Source organism: Gossypium hirsutum, chromosome A11 (genome assembly GCF_007990345.1).
Source record: "Gossypium hirsutum isolate 1008001.06 chromosome A11, Gossypium_hirsutum_v2.1, whole genome shotgun sequence".
Taxonomy (NCBI): Eukaryota; Viridiplantae; Streptophyta; class Magnoliopsida; order Malvales; family Malvaceae; genus Gossypium; species Gossypium hirsutum.
Genome location: NC_053434.1, coordinates 118603301 through 118623993, shown reverse-complemented (window position 1 = coordinate 118623993; position 20693 = coordinate 118603301). Strand labels below are relative to the sequence as shown.

The 20693-nt window shown below is 32.2% G+C and overlaps 3 protein-coding genes across 7 annotated transcripts; 2 read left to right on the top strand and 1 right to left on the bottom strand.

Annotated features, from left to right (window-relative positions):
• Positions 1–1850: 1850 nt before the first annotated feature.
• LOC107902629 (probable serine/threonine-protein kinase At1g54610) lies at positions 1851–7695 on the top strand. The gene is made up of 8 exons (XM_016828778.2): positions 1851–3140; positions 3985–4269; positions 4438–4755; positions 4953–5180; positions 5519–5619; positions 5999–6110; positions 6582–7034; positions 7173–7695. Exons 1-8 carry the CDS (start codon positions 2742–2744, stop codon positions 7377–7379), a joined length of 2103 nt encoding a protein of 700 aa, XP_016684267.1. The 5' UTR covers positions 1851–2741; the 3' UTR covers positions 7380–7695.
• Positions 7696–10161: 2466 nt separating this feature from the next.
• LOC107902594 (protein SPA1-RELATED 3) lies at positions 10162–16609 on the top strand. 4 transcript variants are annotated; one of them, XR_005904578.1, is made up of 10 exons: positions 10687–10979; positions 11215–12175; positions 12346–12503; positions 13230–14202; positions 14283–14429; positions 14561–14872; positions 14995–15054; positions 15201–15484; positions 16000–16482; positions 16584–16609. XR_005904578.1 is itself a non-coding variant. In XM_016828748.2 (8 exons), the coding sequence occupies exons 2-8, from the start codon at positions 11240–11242 to the stop codon at positions 15387–15389; spliced, it is 2775 nt and encodes a 924-aa protein (XP_016684237.2). In that variant the 5' UTR covers positions 10162–10979; positions 11215–11239; the 3' UTR covers positions 15390–15702. The 4 variants fall into 4 exon arrangements, 2 of the variants coding, with proteins under 2 accessions (XP_016684237.2, XP_040936013.1); XR_001685613.2 differs by having other exon boundaries at positions 16000–16609; XM_016828748.2 differs by lacking the exons at positions 16000–16482; positions 16584–16609 and having other exon boundaries at positions 10162–10979; positions 15201–15702.
• On the bottom strand, positions 15866–18463 carry LOC107902613 (beta-glucuronosyltransferase GlcAT14A). Of its 2 annotated transcripts, XM_016828764.2 has the most exons (5): positions 18206–18463; positions 16921–17619; positions 16762–16837; positions 16560–16675; positions 15866–16470 (listed from the first exon to the last, which is right to left on the bottom strand). In XM_016828764.2, exons 2-5 carry the CDS (start codon positions 17480–17482, stop codon positions 15971–15973), a joined length of 1254 nt encoding a protein of 417 aa, XP_016684253.1. In that variant the 5' UTR covers positions 17483–17619; positions 18206–18463; the 3' UTR covers positions 15866–15970. The 2 variants fall into 2 exon arrangements, with proteins under 2 accessions (XP_016684253.1, XP_016684260.1); XM_016828771.2 differs by lacking the exon at positions 18206–18463 and having other exon boundaries at positions 16921–17843.
• Between the last annotated feature and the right edge of the window lie 2230 nt (positions 18464–20693).

Genomic DNA, 20693 nt, shown 5'->3' with positions numbered 1-20693 from the left:
TATAATTTTTAACAACAATATATAAAATGAAAATAAATTTTTACCATAATGCTTAAATTAAATAAATTTATTTTATTTTTTTACTCGAAATGAAAACTTGTGAAAAATTAAGTCTGTAGGGGTGTAAGTTAGCCTCTTTAGTAATAATCGTGAATAGATACGCAAATTTTGAGCACATGATGAAGAGTGGACGATAGTGATGGAATTGAAAATTTATTTTTTCAAAAAGTGGGACCCAATGTAACACATAAAAAAGGTAAGGAAAAGCCAACGACCTTCTTCTCCTCACTTTCTTCCTACCCGTCTCAATCCTGCGAGGTTTCAACAATTTCTCACGCTCCATCCCAGCGAGTGAAACGTACGGCCCGGTTTTTGTAAAGCTTTTTTTTAATAAGAGAAACGAGATTGGTTTTTTTAAAACTAAAAAAATAAAAAATAAAAAATAAACATGTTTTATGTTTAAATTTAAGAATTTATTATTAACTCATAATTCGATAAGGGATGTTAGAATTAAAAAAACTAAAAATATAATTGATTAAAATAATTTATATAATAATAAAAATTATGCATTGATTTATGACTTTCGCTCATACCTAATTTTAAGTTTAATTAAAAATAAAACCATAGGATTAAAAAAAGACCAAAAAAATAAAATTACAATTAAAATGTCATTTTCTAGACCCTAAAAAAATCAAATAATTAATATTTAATACAGTACAAGTGACAACACGGCCGAGTCTCTTTTTTTTTTAAATAAAAAATACTTATTTATTATTCTTTTATTATGCTCTAGAAGGATACACATCCCTCTTAAAACTATGGTATAATGACAAAAATTACTCTTAAAGTTTACTCTTTTCGGCAATTTGGTACTTATTTTTTTGAGTAATTTTAACGGAGAATGATGTGGCATAATTATATGGAAATTTTTAATTGACGTGATTTCAATAATCTTATTTTCGAGATTAAAAATTTTACCAATTAATATATAATATTGAATTAAAAAAAATAAAAAAACATTGAAATTAGGGGAATGTTCGTTGAGGAGTGTAGTTTTATTGGGTTGAAGGTTTTTGCCATTTATTTTTCTTTTTGTTATTTTTTAATTTCATGTCAGATATTAATTTGTAAAAAATATTGTTTCTAAAAACAATGTCGTTTCAATCACGTCAATTAAAATTTCCCATATATCATATCTTTCATTAAAAAACAAGTAATTTGATTCAGAGTAAAAAGTTGAGGGTAAAATTGCTAAAAAAAAAGAATAAGTTCAATTTGCTCAAAAGAATATACATCACGGGTATTTCGTTCATATCATATTATATTTCCATTAATATTAAGGTTAATGATTTATTTGGTTATTCAATTTTATAAAAAAATATTTTAGTTATTTATTTAATTTTTTACTTATTTTAATCTTTAAACTTATATTATTTCTCAAATCATCCAAAAAGACGGATAAAAAAGTTTAAAGACAGCAACATTTAGGCCACGTTAGCAATTAATTATATTTTATGCAATAATTCATGTATATATTATGTTAGCAAAGTGACAAACTGTATAAATTTAAAAATTAAAAGAAGTTAAAAATTAAATAAAAAATTAAAAAATTATTTTTATAAAATTGAAAGACCAAATAAATAATTATGACTTAAATAATTGATAGGATGATTGTTATAGGGTGGAAAGACAAAAGTTTTTGTTACACTAAAAAAGAAATAAAAATTTTCTCAATAAAAAATCAAACAATAGAAACAAAATATTCCATTTATAGAGCGCGTGGGATGATGAAGTACATCAAGAATGTCTTTTTACACATTGGGTTTCAAAAAACATTTAAATCCAATATAAAAATAAAAGAAATTAAACTTATTAAATATCATTAATTTCATCTTTTTCCACACTCAACTAAAAAACCCTTTTCTCTGTTAAAAAAAAAAAAACACTCACAAAGTCCAAGAGAAAAGCTTTATGTTAGATCCGGTCCGCTGCTCTCTTTTTTCCGTTTTTACTTGCATAACCCTTAGATCACTTATCTATCTCTCTAGGGTTTTCACTTTTTAGAGTTGTCAAGCCTTTTTTCTTTAACTGCAATGTAACAAGCTTTTCTTTTCTTGAAGGTACTTGAAAAAGGTGAAGATTTTCTGTTCTTTTTTTCTGAGGGGTGGGGGAGGGGGCTTTTGTGTAGTTTAGACTTTAGAATTTCTGGGTTTTCGAGTAGTTTGATTGGATGAGAGTGGAGGAAAATTGGAGTGTATAAAGAAATGTCATTTTCAAGGGTGGTATTGAATATGTATTAGTTTGTTTTTTTTGGAAGCTTGTTTTGGAAGTGTTACTTTTATGAAGGTTGTGATTTTGTTGAGTTTTCTAGGGAAATAGACTCCTTTTCATCTGTTAATTTTGCTGAAATGTTGTTGAAGAAATGGAGTTTTGATTAGATTGGAAATTTGCATTTAACATTGGGTTAGTACTTTGTTTTTTGTAGTACAATTGCAGCTTTGTTGGTTTTGGTTTTATTAATTTGGTTGAATGCTGTTGAAGAAATGGGATTTTTTCATTAAATTGGAATTTGGAAATTGGAATTTTTAGTTTTAGCTGAGCTTTTAAGCTTTTTTGAGGATGATAGGAATGGGTGAGGAGATAATATTGGAAAAGAAATGTATAATTCTTGAAGGAATGAAGGGTAGTTAGTGATTCTAAGAAACACTGAAATTAGCTTTTGTTAGGAGTGGTTTTGGTGTATGATGGGTTGCATTTGTTGCAAGCCTTCTGCCTTTGAAGATAGTAAGGATTGTCCAAGAGAGAGGCCTTCGAGTAAAGCCTCGTCAGATCTTAGGGTACCAAGGGCTACTTCTTCGAGGAGGGACGAAGCGTACAAAGCCAAGGATCGACATGAAAACACGATGTTGATTGATAAACAAGTGACTGATTCGGTTCGATTGCACAGTGAGAATTTGGATAGGAAAAGGGAGAAGATGGAGTATGTTGTTGTTCAACATCCAGGGATGGGAAGTGTTCCGAAAGCTACACAAGGAGAACAGGTGGCAGCAGGGTGGCCTGCTTGGTTAGCTGCGGTGGCTGGGGAAGCAATCCAGGGATGGCTACCGCGGCGTGCGGACTCATTCGAGAAGCTGGATAAAGTAATTATGCTTTAACTTTAACAGTATATCTTGTTGTATCCTCATGTTGCAAATATCATTCATAATTTCCTTATTTGACTCATCAATTGATATAGTTCTCTGCTAGTCTTGGCATTAACTGCTGAGATTCACCTCTGTTCTATTAAATTTGGAATCATAATTGGAATCCATTTTGACATCTGTTAATGATTGTTAGATATTTTGTTGTAATTCATAATTCCTAAACCGCTAGCATGTCAGTTTTTTCAGTAGTTTGCATTATAAAGATATCTTTGTCTTAGGTGTGACAATTACTTACTTGGAGTTCTGTATTTGGATCTCTGTTCTTGAATAGAGAGTTTTCTCCACTTTGTTGGGTACTTCTGCAGTGGTTTGATCATAATGTTAATCTGTATCGATGTTTCTTTTATTGTTCGACCCTTAGTTATGAAAAACTCTATGAGCTATTGTGAGATATAATGTTTAGTTTCATTTAGTCAATCAAAATGAATGTATGAGCTGTTATAAATGATTTAATGGAGCAAACTTTTTACACTAAAATGAAGAAAAGATTGATATGGATAGATACATACTTGCTGAGACAAGCTCACCTTGCGCTAAATCAAAACACTAGATATTTATGATTGGAATAAATGTTCTCTCTGAATCCTTCAATGGTGCACCTGTATTCAGGATTAAGGCCTCTTAACATATTTGTCATTCTTCTTTACTCTCATGCCCTGTTTCTATGCCACAGATGTTAAGCATGATTTCTCTTATCTTATAATCTAACTCTATGCTTAGGTTGACAGTTTCTTGTGACCTATAATCACATCTGTTACCTGAACTTGTATTTTCTATGCAGATTGGTCAGGGAACTTATAGTAATGTTTATAGGGCTCGTGATTTAGATCAGAAAAAATTTGTTGCTCTGAAGAAAGTAAGATTTGATAACCTAGAGCCTGAGAGTGTTCGATTTATGGCTCGGGAAATTCACATTTTACGTAGACTTGATCATCAGAATGTTATAAAGCTGGAAGGTCTGGTTACCTCTAGGATGTCTTGCAGCTTGTATCTTGTTTTTGAGTACATGGAACATGACTTGGCTGGTCTTGCATCACACCCTGGTCTGAAGTTTTCAGAATCACAGGTACTTCAAATTGTTTTGCCTTATTATTTTTCTTAGCTGCAATTTGGCTCCTTTCCCACGTTTACTTGTTATTAGCACTAATTAGTAACTGTGGTCCTGCAAATACAGAAATCTGCACTTTGCATTGAAAGGTTATCCTGACGTTTAATTTATTGATCTATTGTGCAGGTGAAGTGTTACATACAGCAACTTTTGTGTGGTCTTGATCATTGTCACAGCCGTGGTGTCCTACATCGTGACATAAAGGGTTCAAACCTTCTAATCGACAATAATGGCATCTTGAAGATTGCAGACTTTGGTCTGGCTAGCTTTTATGATCCCCATCAAAGTCAACCCATGACAAGCCGTGTCGTAACCCTTTGGTATAGACCACCAGAACTTTTACTTGGAGCCACTTACTATGGTACCGCTGTGGATCTATGGAGTACAGGTTGCATACTTGCTGAGTTATATGCTGGCAAGCCTATTATGCCAGGAAGAACTGAGGTGTGTTTTTATCATTTAAATGAAAGATTTCCTACAAAGCATGTAGAATTTTAGAGTTCTAAGCCAAAACATATATACATATTTGTGCAAATAAACTGAGTAATGACATGTCCATGCATATAACATGGCTTTAAGACCCTTAAAATACATATTTGCTGCAAAAATGAAATGATTGAGATCTGCTTTCTATTTTGTAGGTGGAGCAGTTGCATAAAATTTTCAAACTTTGTGGCTCTCCTTCTGAAGACTATTGGAGTAAATCAAAGTTGCCTCATGCAACCATTTTTAAACCCCAACGGCCTTATAGACGCTGTGTTGCGGAAACATTTAAGGAATTCCCTGCACCAGCTTTAGCTCTCATGGAGACCTTACTTTCCATTGACCCTGCTGGTCGTGGATCTGCAGCTTCTGCACTCGAGAGTGAGGTACAATTATTTTGTGAAATTATGTTTGTGTCCTAGTTTAAATATAAAAAAAGAAAGCCATAACTCTTGGCTTGTGTAACCACCCGGGTTATATTATATTTCCTGGTGTCTTGGGATACAAGAACAGCAGTACTTTATTATCATCTTATCTAAGCCACGGTTACTTTGGAATCTTAATCTGGAACACATACTTTAGATTAGTGCTGACAATTCTTTATTCTAACTGGTAGGATGTTATTCTTTTATTCCAAAGTCACGTTGTTATACATTTCCATCACAATGATTTATCAGGACTATTTAGTGTCCTTAACTTGTTTTTTTTTTTTTGTGTTTTTCAGTTCTTTTCAACGGAACCTCTTCCCTGTGATCCTTTAAGCTTGCCAAAGTATCCTCCAAGCAAAGAGTTAGATGCAAAATTAAGGGATGAGGAAGCTAGAAGGTGATATTATTTTTTTAATTACAATGAAATATTCATCTTCTTTTTTTTTTTTTTCTGAAGATACTTATGCTATGTGGAAGATCACATGCTTCTTAGGGAAATATTCTTTTTTGGTCTCTTTTTCGTACTTGTGAGGATTTACTTCTAGAAAGAAAGGTGTGCTTCAAAAGGATAATCCAAAAACTTTTAACTGCACATCAGTTCACAAGTAAATAATTTGATTTCTTTGATCTTAAGCCTATGCTGGACTACTGTAAATGTGGTGTTTTCTTATACTGGATAAGCTATTATCGTCTTCTTTCTCCCACTGTGGTTTTAATGACTTCAAATCTTGAGTGGTTGGTATAAGTGCTGATAAACTTTTGTTTTGTATTGTAAGACGAGTGGCTGGAACCAAAGGCCTGAGACCTGATCTTGACAGGAGAGCAACTAGAGAATCTCGAGCTGTTCCAGCACCTGATGCGAATGCTGAATTAGTCATGTCAATGCAGGTAACTGGTTAATAATTCCCATTTCCTTCTTTTCGTTCTAAATGTTTGGTGACGGGCATCCTTAACTAGTTTATACAGTAAGAAATTAGTTTGTTCACTAATGTTACAACTTACTTGGTCTTTAAACTTGATAACTTGGAAACAGCAAATTTAGCCGTTTCGGCTATATATAGTTAGGTTTTAAGTTTACTCACGGTATTATAATTTGTTTTATGAAGTTCATTATGATATTGATTTGAGTGAGTATTTAGAGATTGATTAGATTTAAATATCTAGCTAGATGATATGGCACTGCTTGATTTGCTCTTGCTTCTATCCTTATTGGGAAAGCATAGAAAAGGAAAATTCGAATCTAGTTTTCGGTTATAAGCTAATAATTTCATTTAGCTTCTCATCTCTATTTAATCAAAATTTTGTTTTATAGGGCAGTTATCTTAGTAGAACATTTCTAACATTGTTTTGACATTCCAGAAAAGACAATCAAATTCAAAGAGCCGGAGTGAGAAGTTTAATCCTCATCCCGAAGAAGTTGCCTCAGGCTTTCCTATAGACCCGCCTAGACCATCACAAGCGATAGAATCAAATGCGGATTCACAGGGAAATCATCCCAAGAGAGCCTCACATTCGGGGCCACTGGCTCACCGTGCTGCTTGGGCGAAGTCTGGGAAAAACCTGGATGATGCTCCGAAAATTTCTACCGGGGCTGACTTGTCAATGATGTCTGGTTTAGTGGCACCAAGGACTAGTCTTGCATCTGATGATTGTACAGAAAAATCTGGTTTTCCACAATCAAAAGCTCCAAAAATGATTGCAAGATTTCCAGGGTCCTTTAAAGAGTCCTCAGAATCTGGCATCCAACAGGATCCGAAAAACAATGAGCAGGAGAAAGAAGATGGAAGAAATAACAACAAAGATCCAGCTCTGGTTAGTAGCTAACCCTTTTTTTTTTTTGCAACTATGTGCAAGCCTCATTTAATTTGTCATATAATTCATAGATTCTTTTTAGGTTTTTTGTCCATTTCAAGTGTCTGATACGTGCTTCTCAATGATGTTTGTTTCCAGCTTGGTTATGGTTCAAAGGGACACAAAATTCACTATTCTGGTCCTTTATTAGTCCCATCAGGCAACATGGATCAGATGCTCAAGGATCATGATCGCCAAATCCAAGAAGCTGTTCGGCGAGCACGTGTTGACAAGGCAAAGATGAGAAAAAATCTGTTAGAAGGGAACCAAATATCAACCAAATCATTATTTGTCTCCGGTCGTTGAGGTAAACTCTGTAAGCAGCAAATCAGTATGAACATTGTCAAGATGATCCCACAAGCAAATCAGTAGAGTGGATTTTCTTGTATAGGTTGATGCTTTTAGGAAAATGGCTAGTGGGGGCATATTTAGCTAAGCTTATGGTTTTATTGAGAAATCATTCTATGATTTAATCATTGTGTATTTCTTTCCACCCGGCAACTGTAATGTGCTTAAGCTAAGTCCCTATTCTTGTAGAGCTTTTTATTGTTATTATTAGCCATAAAATGCAAAGATATGAGATTAAATGTAATGAAAGAATCAAAATCCAGCTTGTTTATCATTGCCTCATGTCAAGTAAATTGCTACTCTTTGTTGGTAAACTGTAATTTTGGACATGATAATACTATGATGGGTAAATGAGGGTTAGAAGTACCATGGAAGTTCTTGTACTAGGAGTAAGAATGTATTTTGCCTTTTTTTATTAAAAATGGGTAAATTAATTTATGCATGTTAGATTGAAGAACAATTTGGTCCTTCTACTAAACATTTCATTTATTTTTATTTCATTTATTTTTATTGTTAAAAATTGGTCTACTTATGTCAACATAAGATATACATGCGCATCATGTGTAATTATTAAGTTATTTCGTTAACTACACTAGTTTTTAAGAGTAAAAATAGATGGAATTTTGAAAAAAAAATCAGTTTATTTTTCGATTTAAGGTATAAAATAATTTATTCAAATTTTAAATAAAAAAAGCAAAATATAATTTTACATAGTTTCATAAGATTTTCACCATAGGTTTATCTCTTCACTGCAAATCATCTATGGCTATGGTTCATTACTTCTATCTAAGCAACATTACAAAGAAGAATCACTAAACCCTAAGTTTTAACTCTTATCTATATGTATGTGATATTTAATACGACATATTTGGCAGCACCCTTCAATTATTATGGTATAAGAAGGATGCTTATCATTCAACAATTTATCCTTTTTTAGTAATAGAATTTAATGCTAAATTATCCATAAAAATGGTTATCAAATTTCAACCTTGTTTAATCTTTAATAGGGATTTACCACAAATATTTTTTTATACTTTTTAATATTTATTTCATGAAAAATAATTTGATCAAACAGAAAATAAGATTTTTTTAGAAAACAATTTCAGCTTTTGAAAAGCACAAAATTTTTTTTTTGGAAAAGAAGCATTTATTAACAATTTGATTTTTATATAAAAATTAACTTAAACAAATTCAAATATTAATATTTTATAGTATAAAATATGAATATTTTATACTATAAAATAAGTATTTGTTTATATCATGTTTAGTTTCATTTATCCCTTTCAACTTCAAAATCCTACTATCCATTTTCATTATGTAGCTTCAAATTAAATTGACATTGATTATTTTTAAGACTATAAGATATTATTTATCATAAAAATCATCTTATTATAAAATAAATTTCGATTGTAAAAATAACTTATAGTGTATTTATTTTACTAGAAATATTTTCATTTTTTTTCAAATAATGAAAAATATTTTATATAAAATTATTTAAAAAAATTACCAATATTTTAAAAAAATCAATTCATTTTTAAAATTCATTTCATTGAAAGAAGGAAAAACTAATTACCGCTTGACCACATCATTCATGCATGTAGTGAATAGAACTTTTGGGGTAAAATAATAGTTGGGATTGGAAATTAATTAATAATGAAGAAGATCAATTTGTTAGGGTTGGTCAAGAAATTTATTGAAAAATGGGTCAATCTTCAATTAACTCTTATTGTAACATTTAAAACCTATAGAATAGCTTTCTAGGGTAATAATTATTACAACTAAAAAAAGTCTAAAAAGTAAGTAAAATGCATTCACCTATGTTTAAAATATACTTTGATATCGACTTTAAATGAGATTTGTATGTTTTTGTATTTTATTTTAATTACAATAGTTAATTATTTCACAATATTCCAAGAATGTACAACAACCAAATTAAATGTACACTGCATGTAACCAATAAATCAAGAAAAATGTACATTTTCTTACTTAATGATTTTGTAAAGACAAAAGCTTTTCTCAATTTGGAGAAATTTTAGTGGTTGAAGTTTCATAATAGTTTACAAAATGAAACCCCAAAGGGAAAATTTTCATATAACCCCTCAAAATTTGTGGCCCAAGTTTTAAAATTTATAAATAAAATTAATCAAAATAAAATAAATGTGTGGTAGAGCCCTAACCTTGAAAAAAAAATTATACTTGTTTTGGTTAAAGGTTAGATCGATGCATTAAATGTTAGGACCATCTACATGACAAATTGACAATATGTTATCCACAAATGTTTTTTTCTGAAAATCAAAATTAGTGTACTATATTTTCCTTTTCATATAGGTGGATGGGGGAATCTCATTTATTGCAAAAGTGTATATTTCTTGTATTTATTGGGGGAGGTATTTATAATTGAAAAATCTCATGGGGTGTCACATGAACTTAACATAGTAATATTTTGTCTTAAAGTAGTAGTATAAGAAATTGAATTTAAATTTTATTTGAACAATTTGGGTTCAACTTGTAAACTGTGATGAATTATTATTTAGCCATTTTTTTATATGTTGTTGCTTGTTTGTGTAGGGACGTTAATGTTAAAATTTAAAATTGAAATGATTAAAATGATTAATCATGAAAAATGTAAGGGTTAAAAAGGTAATTTATGTTTACCTTTAGAATCAAACTGTTCTAAATTTGACTCAACACCAAGTCATATTTATAGTTGAGAAGGCAATCTTTTTTTGGGATTTGCTTTATCAAAACATGATTTTTGAATAAAATGGCCGAAAAGGTATCTTCAAGTTCATCCTTTTTTCAAAAACTAGCAAATTTCCCTTTTTTATTTTTTTAATCTTTTTGTCTAAGGTCTTCAGGTTTGTTTTCAAGCTTTCAACTCATTTTATTCTTTGTTTTTTTCCCCTTTTCTGTTATGGATTTTAATCAAATTGTTAGAATCAAAGCTTAATTCTTGAACATATAAAGCTACATCATTTAGGGTTCTTTTTAAGATTAAAAAAAAAAAATTGGAACTTTGGTTAATTTGTCTAGTTTCAATGATCTAAAAAGTTTTCCTCTTTGGGAAACTGAAGTAACCAAGATTCTCTTTTTCAACACCAAGATAGTGATTTTTTAATAATAAAAAGTAATTCAGACTCCCAAGTATTTTTCCTTTGTAAAATTTTTAATTGCAAAATGGACCCACAAGATATTCAAATTTTACTTTTTTGTCCTGTTGTCTTGGTGTTACAAAAAGGCTTTGAGGTCAAGGTGACGCCACGTAGTCCAATTGGAATAAAGCTAGAAGATAATGAAGTGCTCAAAAGAGTGGCCTATGTTTAAAAAAGAAGAAGAAAGAAACATTAAATAGAGTTACAAATTTTTTTTCTTTAATGTTGATATCCAAATACCCTGTGTTTTTTTTTGGGAAGATTGTATTTATTTCTGAAAAAACTTGTGGGAATTTTGTGAGGTTGAGAATGTTTAGTGTCAACTAAAAAAAGAACCTTTTTTCCGTGAGGTTCATTCTACAGGTTGGTCTAGCAAGAACAGTAGATCCTTTCATGGTGTTAGCTGGTACCTTCTCTCTCTCTCTTTCTCTATGAAATCAAATATACACTAAATATATATACATATCGGTTGTTTTTATTTGTTTTTTTGATGTGATATGTGTAGTTGATCATATGTTTAGTAGTGGGTATTGTTTGTTTTTGGCTATTGGCGGTGTTAGTGGTGGTGAGGGTTTCTAATAGTTTGTAAATGATAAATTTGGTGTATAAAGGTTATTAATTCTGATTCCTTTTGTTTACAGTGAATTGAGGTAAAAAAATGAGTTTATGATTCAATATGATAATGGTAGAAGTGAGAGATTGGGGAATTTTTTCGATTATTGGATGTTTATGTGGTGGTCTTCATGCAATTCTTGGAGGATAACAATGGAGGGTTCATCTGAATCTGCTTGGCAGCAGGAGTGTGATAGTTCTAGGGCATTGGATACTTCTGGTGTCTCAGATAGGGGTCCAAGTTCGTTTCGTGCAGAAAGGACCGGCATTTCAGGTGATTTTGGGTTTACGGAAGAGGATGGTAGGGACGTGTTGACTCATAATGATAACCTTAGAAGCCAAATTGGTGTTTCCGGGGTTTGCGAGACGGCAGTAAACCCTTTTGTTCGTTCTATTGAATGGGGTGATGTTAGCTTGAGGCAATGGTTGGATAAACCGGAAAGATCGGTTGATGTCTTTGAATGTTTGCACATTTTTAGACAAATAGTTGAGATTGTAAATATAGCACATTCACAAGGGATCGTTGTTCATAATGTTCGACCTTCGTGCTTTGTTATGTCCTCGTTTAATCACATTTCCTTCATTGAATCTGCATCTTCTTCGGATTCGGGATCGGATTCTGTCGAGGATGCATTAAATAGCCAAAATATGGAAGAAGTTAAGGGTTTGTCCTCTACTTTGCCCCTTGACATGCATCAACAACGTAGGCTGATAAAAGATTATGTACAAACTCCAACAAATGCTTTATCTGAAGCTAGTTGCATGCAGTCGGGCTCAGTTTGTCCAAGGAATGCTCAATTAGAGGAGAGTGAAGAAAATAAAATCATCGACTATCGAAATTCTGAGCAAGTAGAAGAGAAAAAGCAACCATTCCCCATGAAACAGATGTTGCTCATGGAGACCAGTTGGTACACCAGTCCTGAAGAGGTTGCTGGCTCTCCCAGTACGTGTGCTTCCGACATCTATAGGTTGGGAGTTCTCCTTTTCGAGGTTAGTTTCAAGAATGCTGGATACTATCTTCTTTTTTCAAACTTTTAACGAGTTTGGTATTGTTAGTTTACCCCTTTTGTTATTAGTTAATGCTGGATTAAACTCCAAGATGTCTATTTTTTATTAAATACTTTCCGTCACTTTATACAAGTATTTTTTCGTGTCCGCAGTTATTCTGCCCTTTCAGTTCAAGAGAAGAGAAGACTAGAACTATGTCTAGTTTAAGACATCGAGTTCTTCCTCCACAGTTGCTACTAAGGTGGCCGAAGGAAGCTTCGTTTTGTTTGTGGTTGTTGCTTCCTGAGCCAAATAGTCGTCCAAAAATGGGGTAATCTCTCAGTTTTTAATTCACCATTATTTACATAATTTCTGTTCTTGGTTCTCACTACCCTTGCTGTTTGAATATGTTTTTCTTTTCATTAACATTATGGAGCATTTTCTTTATTAATATGATTGAAGTACGTAATTGGATTAATGTTTTAATATGCTGGAAAGTAAAAAAAAAGGAAAGAATTGCCCTTTTTCGGATCTTATGGTCTGGCTTCACGGAATTAGGTTTTAAGTTTTGTGACTAAAGTGTAAGCCATGGTGTGCATATTAAAGCAGTCTTATCATAATATTGATAATAATTTTGTATTAATGTGTGAATTTATGCCTTCAACAATGTATTTATTAGGCAAGTTGAATCTAGGTAAGTTGAATCGAGGTATACTTATGAAAGAATAAGACACTTTGAAGATTTAGTCCATCACATGGAAAATTTTGCCTGGGCTTTTCTCGATGAATTTCATTTAATACTGGAATGAAGAATGTGGTGTAATCCCTTGATTAGAGACACGATATTCAAAACACACGTCTAATAGGTGTAACCGTGTAATCCCTTGATCACATGGAAAATGTTAGAACCCTATCGTATTTTCTTGTTGTGTTTCTTATGGATAATGGTGTGTCTCGTTTTTTGTCTCTCTGAAATAAATCTCATTCGCACTACCTTTAATTACTTTTGTCATCATTGCCGTTTTGGAAGTACTAATATTGTTTCATTGTGTAACAGTGAGTTGTTACAGAGTGAGTTTCTTAATGAACCAAGGGATAATCTGGAAGAACGTGAAGCTGCAATTGAGCTCCGGGAGAGAATAGAGGAGGAGGAGTTACTGGTGGAATTCCTTTTGCTTGTACAACGAAGGAAACAGGAAGTTGCTGATAGGTTGCAAGATACTATTTCTTTTCTATGTTCCGACATTGCAGAAGTTATGAAGCAGCAAGCAATCTTGAAGGAAAAGGGAAACTCATGCATGGAACCAGGGAGAGATGACAATTCTACATCGAATCTTCCCTCAATAAATATTGTCGATATTGATGATTCTTCTAGCTTGGGATCTAGAAAACGATTTAGACCAGGACTTAGGGTTCCAAATGTTGAAGAATGTGGTGATAATCTAGAAACTCGTCAAAAGTTTGATACACAGACTGAAAATCGAGAAAGTTTTCTCCAGAAAAGTTCTCGGTTGATGAAAAACTTTAAGAAACTCGAGTCAGCATATTTTTTAACAAGGTGCAGACCAGTGAAGCAATCCGGGAAGCCATCGGGTAGACAAACACCATTGAGTAGTGATGGCCGAGGATCGATTGTTATGACCGAAAGAAGTTCTGTCAATAATTTAACATCGAAAGAGAGCTGTAGCGAGAGCTCGGAAAGCGGATGGATAAACCCATTCCTTGAGGGCTTGTGCAAGTATCTATCTTACAGCAAGTTAAAAGTTAAGGCAAATTTGAAACAAGGAGATTTATTAAATTCTTCCAATCTGGTATGCTCTCTCGGGTTTGATCGCGACGCAGAATTTTTTGCTACAGCTGGTGTAAATAAGAAGATTAAAGTATTTGAATGTGATGCGGTCATAAATCAAAATCGTGACATCCACTATCCTGTGGTTGAAATGGCTAGTCGTTCAAAGCTAAGCAGTATATGTTGGAATAGTTATATAAAAAGTCAGATTGCATCGAGTAACTTTGAAGGAGTGGTGCAGGTACGTAAAGCATTCAATTACCATTCATTGTTCGGTTGTCTTTTTGCTGTATGTAAATCCGTATCTTGACCATTTTTCAGGTGTGGGATGTCACAAGAAGTCAAGTACTCACTGAAATGAGAGAACATGAGAAACGCGTATGGTCCATCGACTTTTCATCAGCAGATCCAACAGTTTTGGCTAGTGGGAGCGATGACGGCTCTGTAAAGCTATGGAGTATCAATCAGGCAATTCTACTTTTGCACTTGATGGATGTCAGCTTTGAAAATAAACGTACTACAGTCATCTAATTTCTTGTCGTGTATAGTTTATTCTCGATGTATGATAAGTTTTTCTCTTACCTGGGCTGCTACTGCAGGGAGCAAGTATTTGTACCATCAGGACAAGGGCCAATGTTTGCTGCGTCCAGTTTCCTTCCGAATCTGGTCGTTCTCTTGCATTCGGATCAGCTGATCATAAAATTTATTACTATGATCTTCGAAACTCTAGGATTCCTCTATGCACGCTAGTTGGACACAATAAAACCGTGAGTGACGTCAAGTTTGTTGATGCAAATACTCTCGTGTCTTCTTCCACGGATAATACTTTGAAGCTTTGGGATTTGTCAGTGAGCAATTCTCAGGTTATTGATACTCCCCTTCAGTCCTTTACTGGCCACATGAATGTAAAGGTATATTAACTCATGCAATGTCAAAATTTGTTTTGACTTGATTATTATGCTAAGTACATTTTGTTCTTGTTATAGTTTACTTGGTTTGCTTGAGTTTGTTTTTATTCTCATGATTGTTGCAGAACTTTGTGGGCTTGTCGGTATCCGATGGTTACATTGCTACTGGCTCTGAGACTAATGAGGTGATTCATATCTTCTCACATTTGTTTTAATAGTCTTAAAAGCTTTTTTTGAATCTTACATGGAATCTCTACCTTGTCCGACGAGGCATTCATTCCGTCGGATAGGGATTTATGTTTTAGCACTCACTGGCAACTCTATTTTATAGGTATTCATATACCATAAAGCTTTCCCGATGCCAGCGTTGACATTCAAGTTCAACAACATGGATCCACTTTCCGGACAAGAAATGGATGATGCCGCGCAGTTTATCTCGTCTGTTTGTTGGCGCGGCCGGTCTTCTACCCTAGTAGCTGCAAATTCAACCGGGAATATCAAAATTCTGGAGATGGTTTAGTTTGGCCTACTTCTCTTGGATTCATCATCCATGGTTGAAGCAAGAACACAAACAAAATCCATGCCGGCACAAAAACTTTGATCAAATAAATACAGGTATCAGACATTGGAGAGTATTAAAAAGAGTATAGCATTTGAGCAAAAAACAAAAACATTTTTGGCTGTAGATGATAACAGATGCAATTAACATGAAGATTGAGAATGACTTAATCAAATATGTGTAGATAAAACTCAAAAAGGAAAACAAAAAGACAGCAATTGAATCCTCTTGTATATTTGTAATGCTTATATAGTTCATAGTCATTTTTTAGCAATTATATTTAATTTATGAAGCTATTCATAAATATTTTGATGTTGATCAAGTTCATGGGGAAGCAGAGCAGGCAAAGATGATGACCCGGATTTGAGAATCCACCCAAAACTATCCAAACTGTAAATCTGAACCCGAACTTGAACAGGATCTAATGATAATCAAGATTAGGTCAAATAAGCAGTGTTATTATTGAAGTTTTTCTATTAGATACAATTTTTTTTACTGATGTTTGTATTCCTCGTTGATTCAATTTCTCCATATAATTAAATCTATCTACACTGATCTTGACCATTATTAGCTTTCATAGCTAACCTAGCTATGAGTTGGCAAAGCCTTTGAGCTCCTGGACCTGGCTTGATCTTGTTCGAGTCCCCAACTTCTGAACATGTTGGTTTGCCGGAACACCAAGCGCCAGGAGTGAAACTCCCCTTTGCCCTGCCAAGCAAATCTGCATCAATCTTGTCCAAGACGGGATCATCGTGTTTAAATTTCCGGGCAAATGCTGCGTTGCTCTGTATCATCTTATCTGTGTCATTAATGTTAAGGATGTGTGGGTGTTGTTTCGGGGGATTATCCCACGAAATATAGTGCAAATCATGGTTGACAACCGTCTTGGCAAATTCGGGAACGTTGCATACGACTGTCTGGAAGTAGCCTTCAGGGGAGGAGACGAAGTTTGTGTAATACATGAGAAGTGTTCTTGGTAGATTATCCCAACCCCAAACACAGAACTCTACAAACGGACGAGATAAAACTGTCCATGCCGAACCTGCAATCAAAGGTGTTCCGAAACAGTTAACAGCAAATCTTGTAAGCTGAAACAAATGTACCGTTTTTGTTCTGAACACGAGTATTAACCAGTAAATAGTTTAAATGCTGTAGGCAATGTTCTCCTTGGGGTGGCCAAATATATATCAGACTTGGTTGACTTGTAAAGTCCAGGATCTACAATCAAAGGCTTAGCTCTTTCATTCCTGCAGAAACAACAGGCAAAACATTTTGGCCTTTTAGGCATACGTAAAGATCTTCTGATTGAGAACGAACAAGGGAGACAACTTACGCTTTCCAACCAAGATTGCTTGTGTGCTCTATAAAGTTAAGGTTCCGATTTAAAGCCGAAAATGTATAAACAAGATCTGCAGATCACAAACTAATAGATCAACAGGTGCCAATGTAGAATCGAAAAACTCAAAACTTAAGCATATGATTAGAGACTAACCATCTTGAGTCACTAGAGGATAATCTGATGCACTGAGATTTATAAACCAATCCCAATCTTTATTTCTCTTAAGAAGAACAGCACAAGCATGGAGTGTATTAGCAACCATTGTAGGCCCTCTATAAGTAACCATATTAGCCTTACTGATCATATAAACATTCCCAACTTTGTTGAAAACTGTATGGTTATCGATCCGGGACGCAAGTGCCAATCTTTCCTCAGGTGGTGCCTCGAGGTCCAAATGAACTACGTATTCGTTCCGAGGATGGTACAACGCATGAAGCGTCCTCCAAAGCTTTTCCAAATCACCTTTTGATCCCGAAACCAAATAAGCAAAACGAGGTAACGTCGGACCAGCAGGTGGCGGTGTACCTAACTCAATCTTCGATTCAGCATATTCCGACGTCCTTTGATGAGCCGAAAAAATGGGGAAAATCGAGTTGAATTTGTGAACCGAAGATACAAGCCCCATATTTAAGGAAGTAACAAAAACAAACGCACATACAAGTGAACTAAGCACCACAGGGCACACACATTTCTTCTCCATTTCCGAGGGCGCCATTGTTAGTCCTTAAATCTTCAGCTTATCATCAACATAAAATATAGAATTCAATTGCAAATGGTACCCAAAAGTACCATAAATCTTCAAATCAAGACATTTCCTCTTATATACATATTCCAAAATATACCTCCGTATAGCTGTTTAAATGCACAAACAAGAATCATATTAGTTTATAATAAAATAGAACATAGCTTGTAATGCTAATTCCCTTATCATAAAGAAACTGAAAACTTTTCAAAGAATTATAAAAGAGTATGAAGTATAGAACAAACAAAGAAAAAGGTGGACGATATAATATGAACAATTAGTTAAACATGCAGTGTCATTAAGCTACTCTATGGTATCTGGTTTCTGAAGAAAAGTTATTATAAAGCAAATGATTTTATTCAACTTTTATATTGCAAAAAAAAATATGAATTAAAAATTGTATACATTAAGAAAAACCCAGAAAATCAACTCTTTGACAAAATAAACAAAACCCAAATCTTTAAAAAAAAAATATATATATATATATCAGAATCATAAAGCTATAAAGCTATCAGTGCAAGCAAAGTAAAAGTAAATATTTAATGGATAAAAAATCACAAAGTTAAATGAATATAGGACTGATTACATAGCATTTGTAGCAGAATCAGAATTATTTTTTTTAAAAGTTCAATGAATATAAACTGAAATCTAAAATCAAGAAAACTTTAAAAGAACATGAAAATTTAAGGAACAAACCTGATATTTTGTAGTGGTAAACAGAAAAAAAAGAGTACAAGTTGGAAGAAAAAGAAGTCCCAAAGTTCTATTTTTTATGAATTGATGTGATAAAGAACAGAGTTTTTAAGTTAGTAAAAAATTTCTTCTTTTTTTTATTTTTTCCTTTAATCTGTATCTAAGGCTTTGGAGTTTCCGGTAATCCACAAGAGTTCTTTGGATTGACCATGGACTGCAAAAATTTGCAAAAAAAAAAAAAAAAAAAATTGAAGCAGACTTTGAACACGACAAGTTGCACAGACTCTTTATTTTATTTGCCTAACGTAGGAGCCGTATATTCATATTTATTGGCAAGTCAGATTTGTTTGAACGTTTATTATTAGGTTAAAATATGGTTCAAGTCCATGTACTCTTTTATATTTGAAATTTAATCTTTTTATTTTTCAAGTTTTAAAATTTAAGTTCAATTGTTAAACCTATTAATTTTTTTTATAAAGTCATGGGTGAGACATTTTGAAATTAAAAAAGAAGAAGAAAATACTCCATTGATAGGCATATAATGAAAAATCAACGTTGTAATGAACATAAATTTAACAAGATTAACAATTAAACTTACATATTTAAATCTGAAATGTACATATTTTGTTATTTTGTTGAAGATAATGTAATGCTTGTAAATTATTTATATATATATATATGTTAATGTAAAAAGTCATGGGCCAAAATAATAAAAAAAAGAATTAAGATTAAAACGATAAAAAAATAAATATTCGAAATTAAATTTGTCATTATCTTAATTTTTTTTATCTAATTAAACTCGAGTTTGAGTGGTTTGGCAAGAAAAGAAATATAATTATAATGGATTATTGTCGTAGATTTAAAAATAAATTCCAAACTGAAAACATTATTTATTTTTGAGGTTGTTAATCTTTATTATGAGTTTAAAAAAAGTTTATTTTAGTCTTTCTATCGTTAAAAAGGAAAATTTTACTTTATGTACATTTGAAAAACTGACATTTTAGTCTTACATGTGAATTTTACCATTAATGGAATAATATCATTTAACGGTGATTAATGTGGCATTAAAATATTACATCAAATTAAAAGTTTATTTGTCTTGAAAATAAATGGAATTATGTGGCTTAACGGTAACTGAGGTAGACCAAACTACAATAATTTAAACATAACAATTATGTAAAAAAAAAAAAGAATTGAAAACAATTTGGGGTAAAAGAAAAATCAATTTCTTAACCTTTAATTTGATTTAATTTTATTTAATGCTAAGTTAGCCACTATTAAGTTATATCATTCCATTAACGATAATGTTAACATGTAAGAACTAAAATATTAACTTTTGAAATGTACAAAAATTAAAATGTTTTTTTTAATAATATAAGGACTAAAATAAACTTTATGATACAAATTAGACTAAAATCGAAAATAAAAAAAATTAAATCTACATATAATAGTTTAAAAGTCATGTATTAATATCCAACAAAAAACGCATTAATCAATTTATAAAAATGCTTTCATTAAATAATAAAAAGAAAACTCCCCTATTTTGCTATTAAATTTAATTAAATCATTATAATCAAAGCCAACAGATTATGATGGAAATTTATATGTTTTATTCATTCTTCTATCATTTTCATCGCCAAACAAATATAAAGAACAAAAATAATATAAATTTTAATCACTGAATTATGTCTAATTTTATCATTATAAATTTGCTATATTTAATTATTATATTAAATAAATTATTGTTTTTAATTTATTAGAAATCCATCAAATTAAGTTATTAATTACTATATTTAATTGCAAAAATCTTTTCCTTTTTTCTTTTTTCACGTAGCATAGTTTTATCTAAAAGTTAGTATCTTATTAAACTTTAAATTTTACTTGTTACTTGTAAAAGATGGTTTTTGGATTCTGATGAAATTTGGTATATATGAATTAAACATATTTAATATACATGTCATATTCAAATGTAAATATTTTTCCTTAAAATTTGTAAAATAATTAATAATTGATATTACATTTATATTAAAAAATTAGAATGTGAGATCAAAATTCTACTTAAGATATATGATTTATCCAACCATTAAATTAAACACTTTCAATCTAATACGCCACTTAGGTATAATGTGACACATGTTACCTCCAAACTATTGATAATTTATTAAAAAATCCCTGAATTTATGTACCTTAATGAGAAACTTAAACATGCTTAAATTAAGGCTTGTAATGCTGGTATATTTTTGCTTCTGAGTATTTCACACTACTCCCCACGTTTCAACTTTCTTTTTTCTGTTAAAGAAATACAATAAAGATGCGGAAATCCATGATGATGATGATGGGATCTGTTTCCCAATCATTACGCCACGTATCATCGTTGTTTGGCAGGCGTCTGATTCTGATTTGGAGTCGGAGAAAAGGGAATTTCATGTTGACTGGTAACCGGCTTCCACTGCCAGTCCACCCAGATTTAATGCGGATTGATCCAACATTT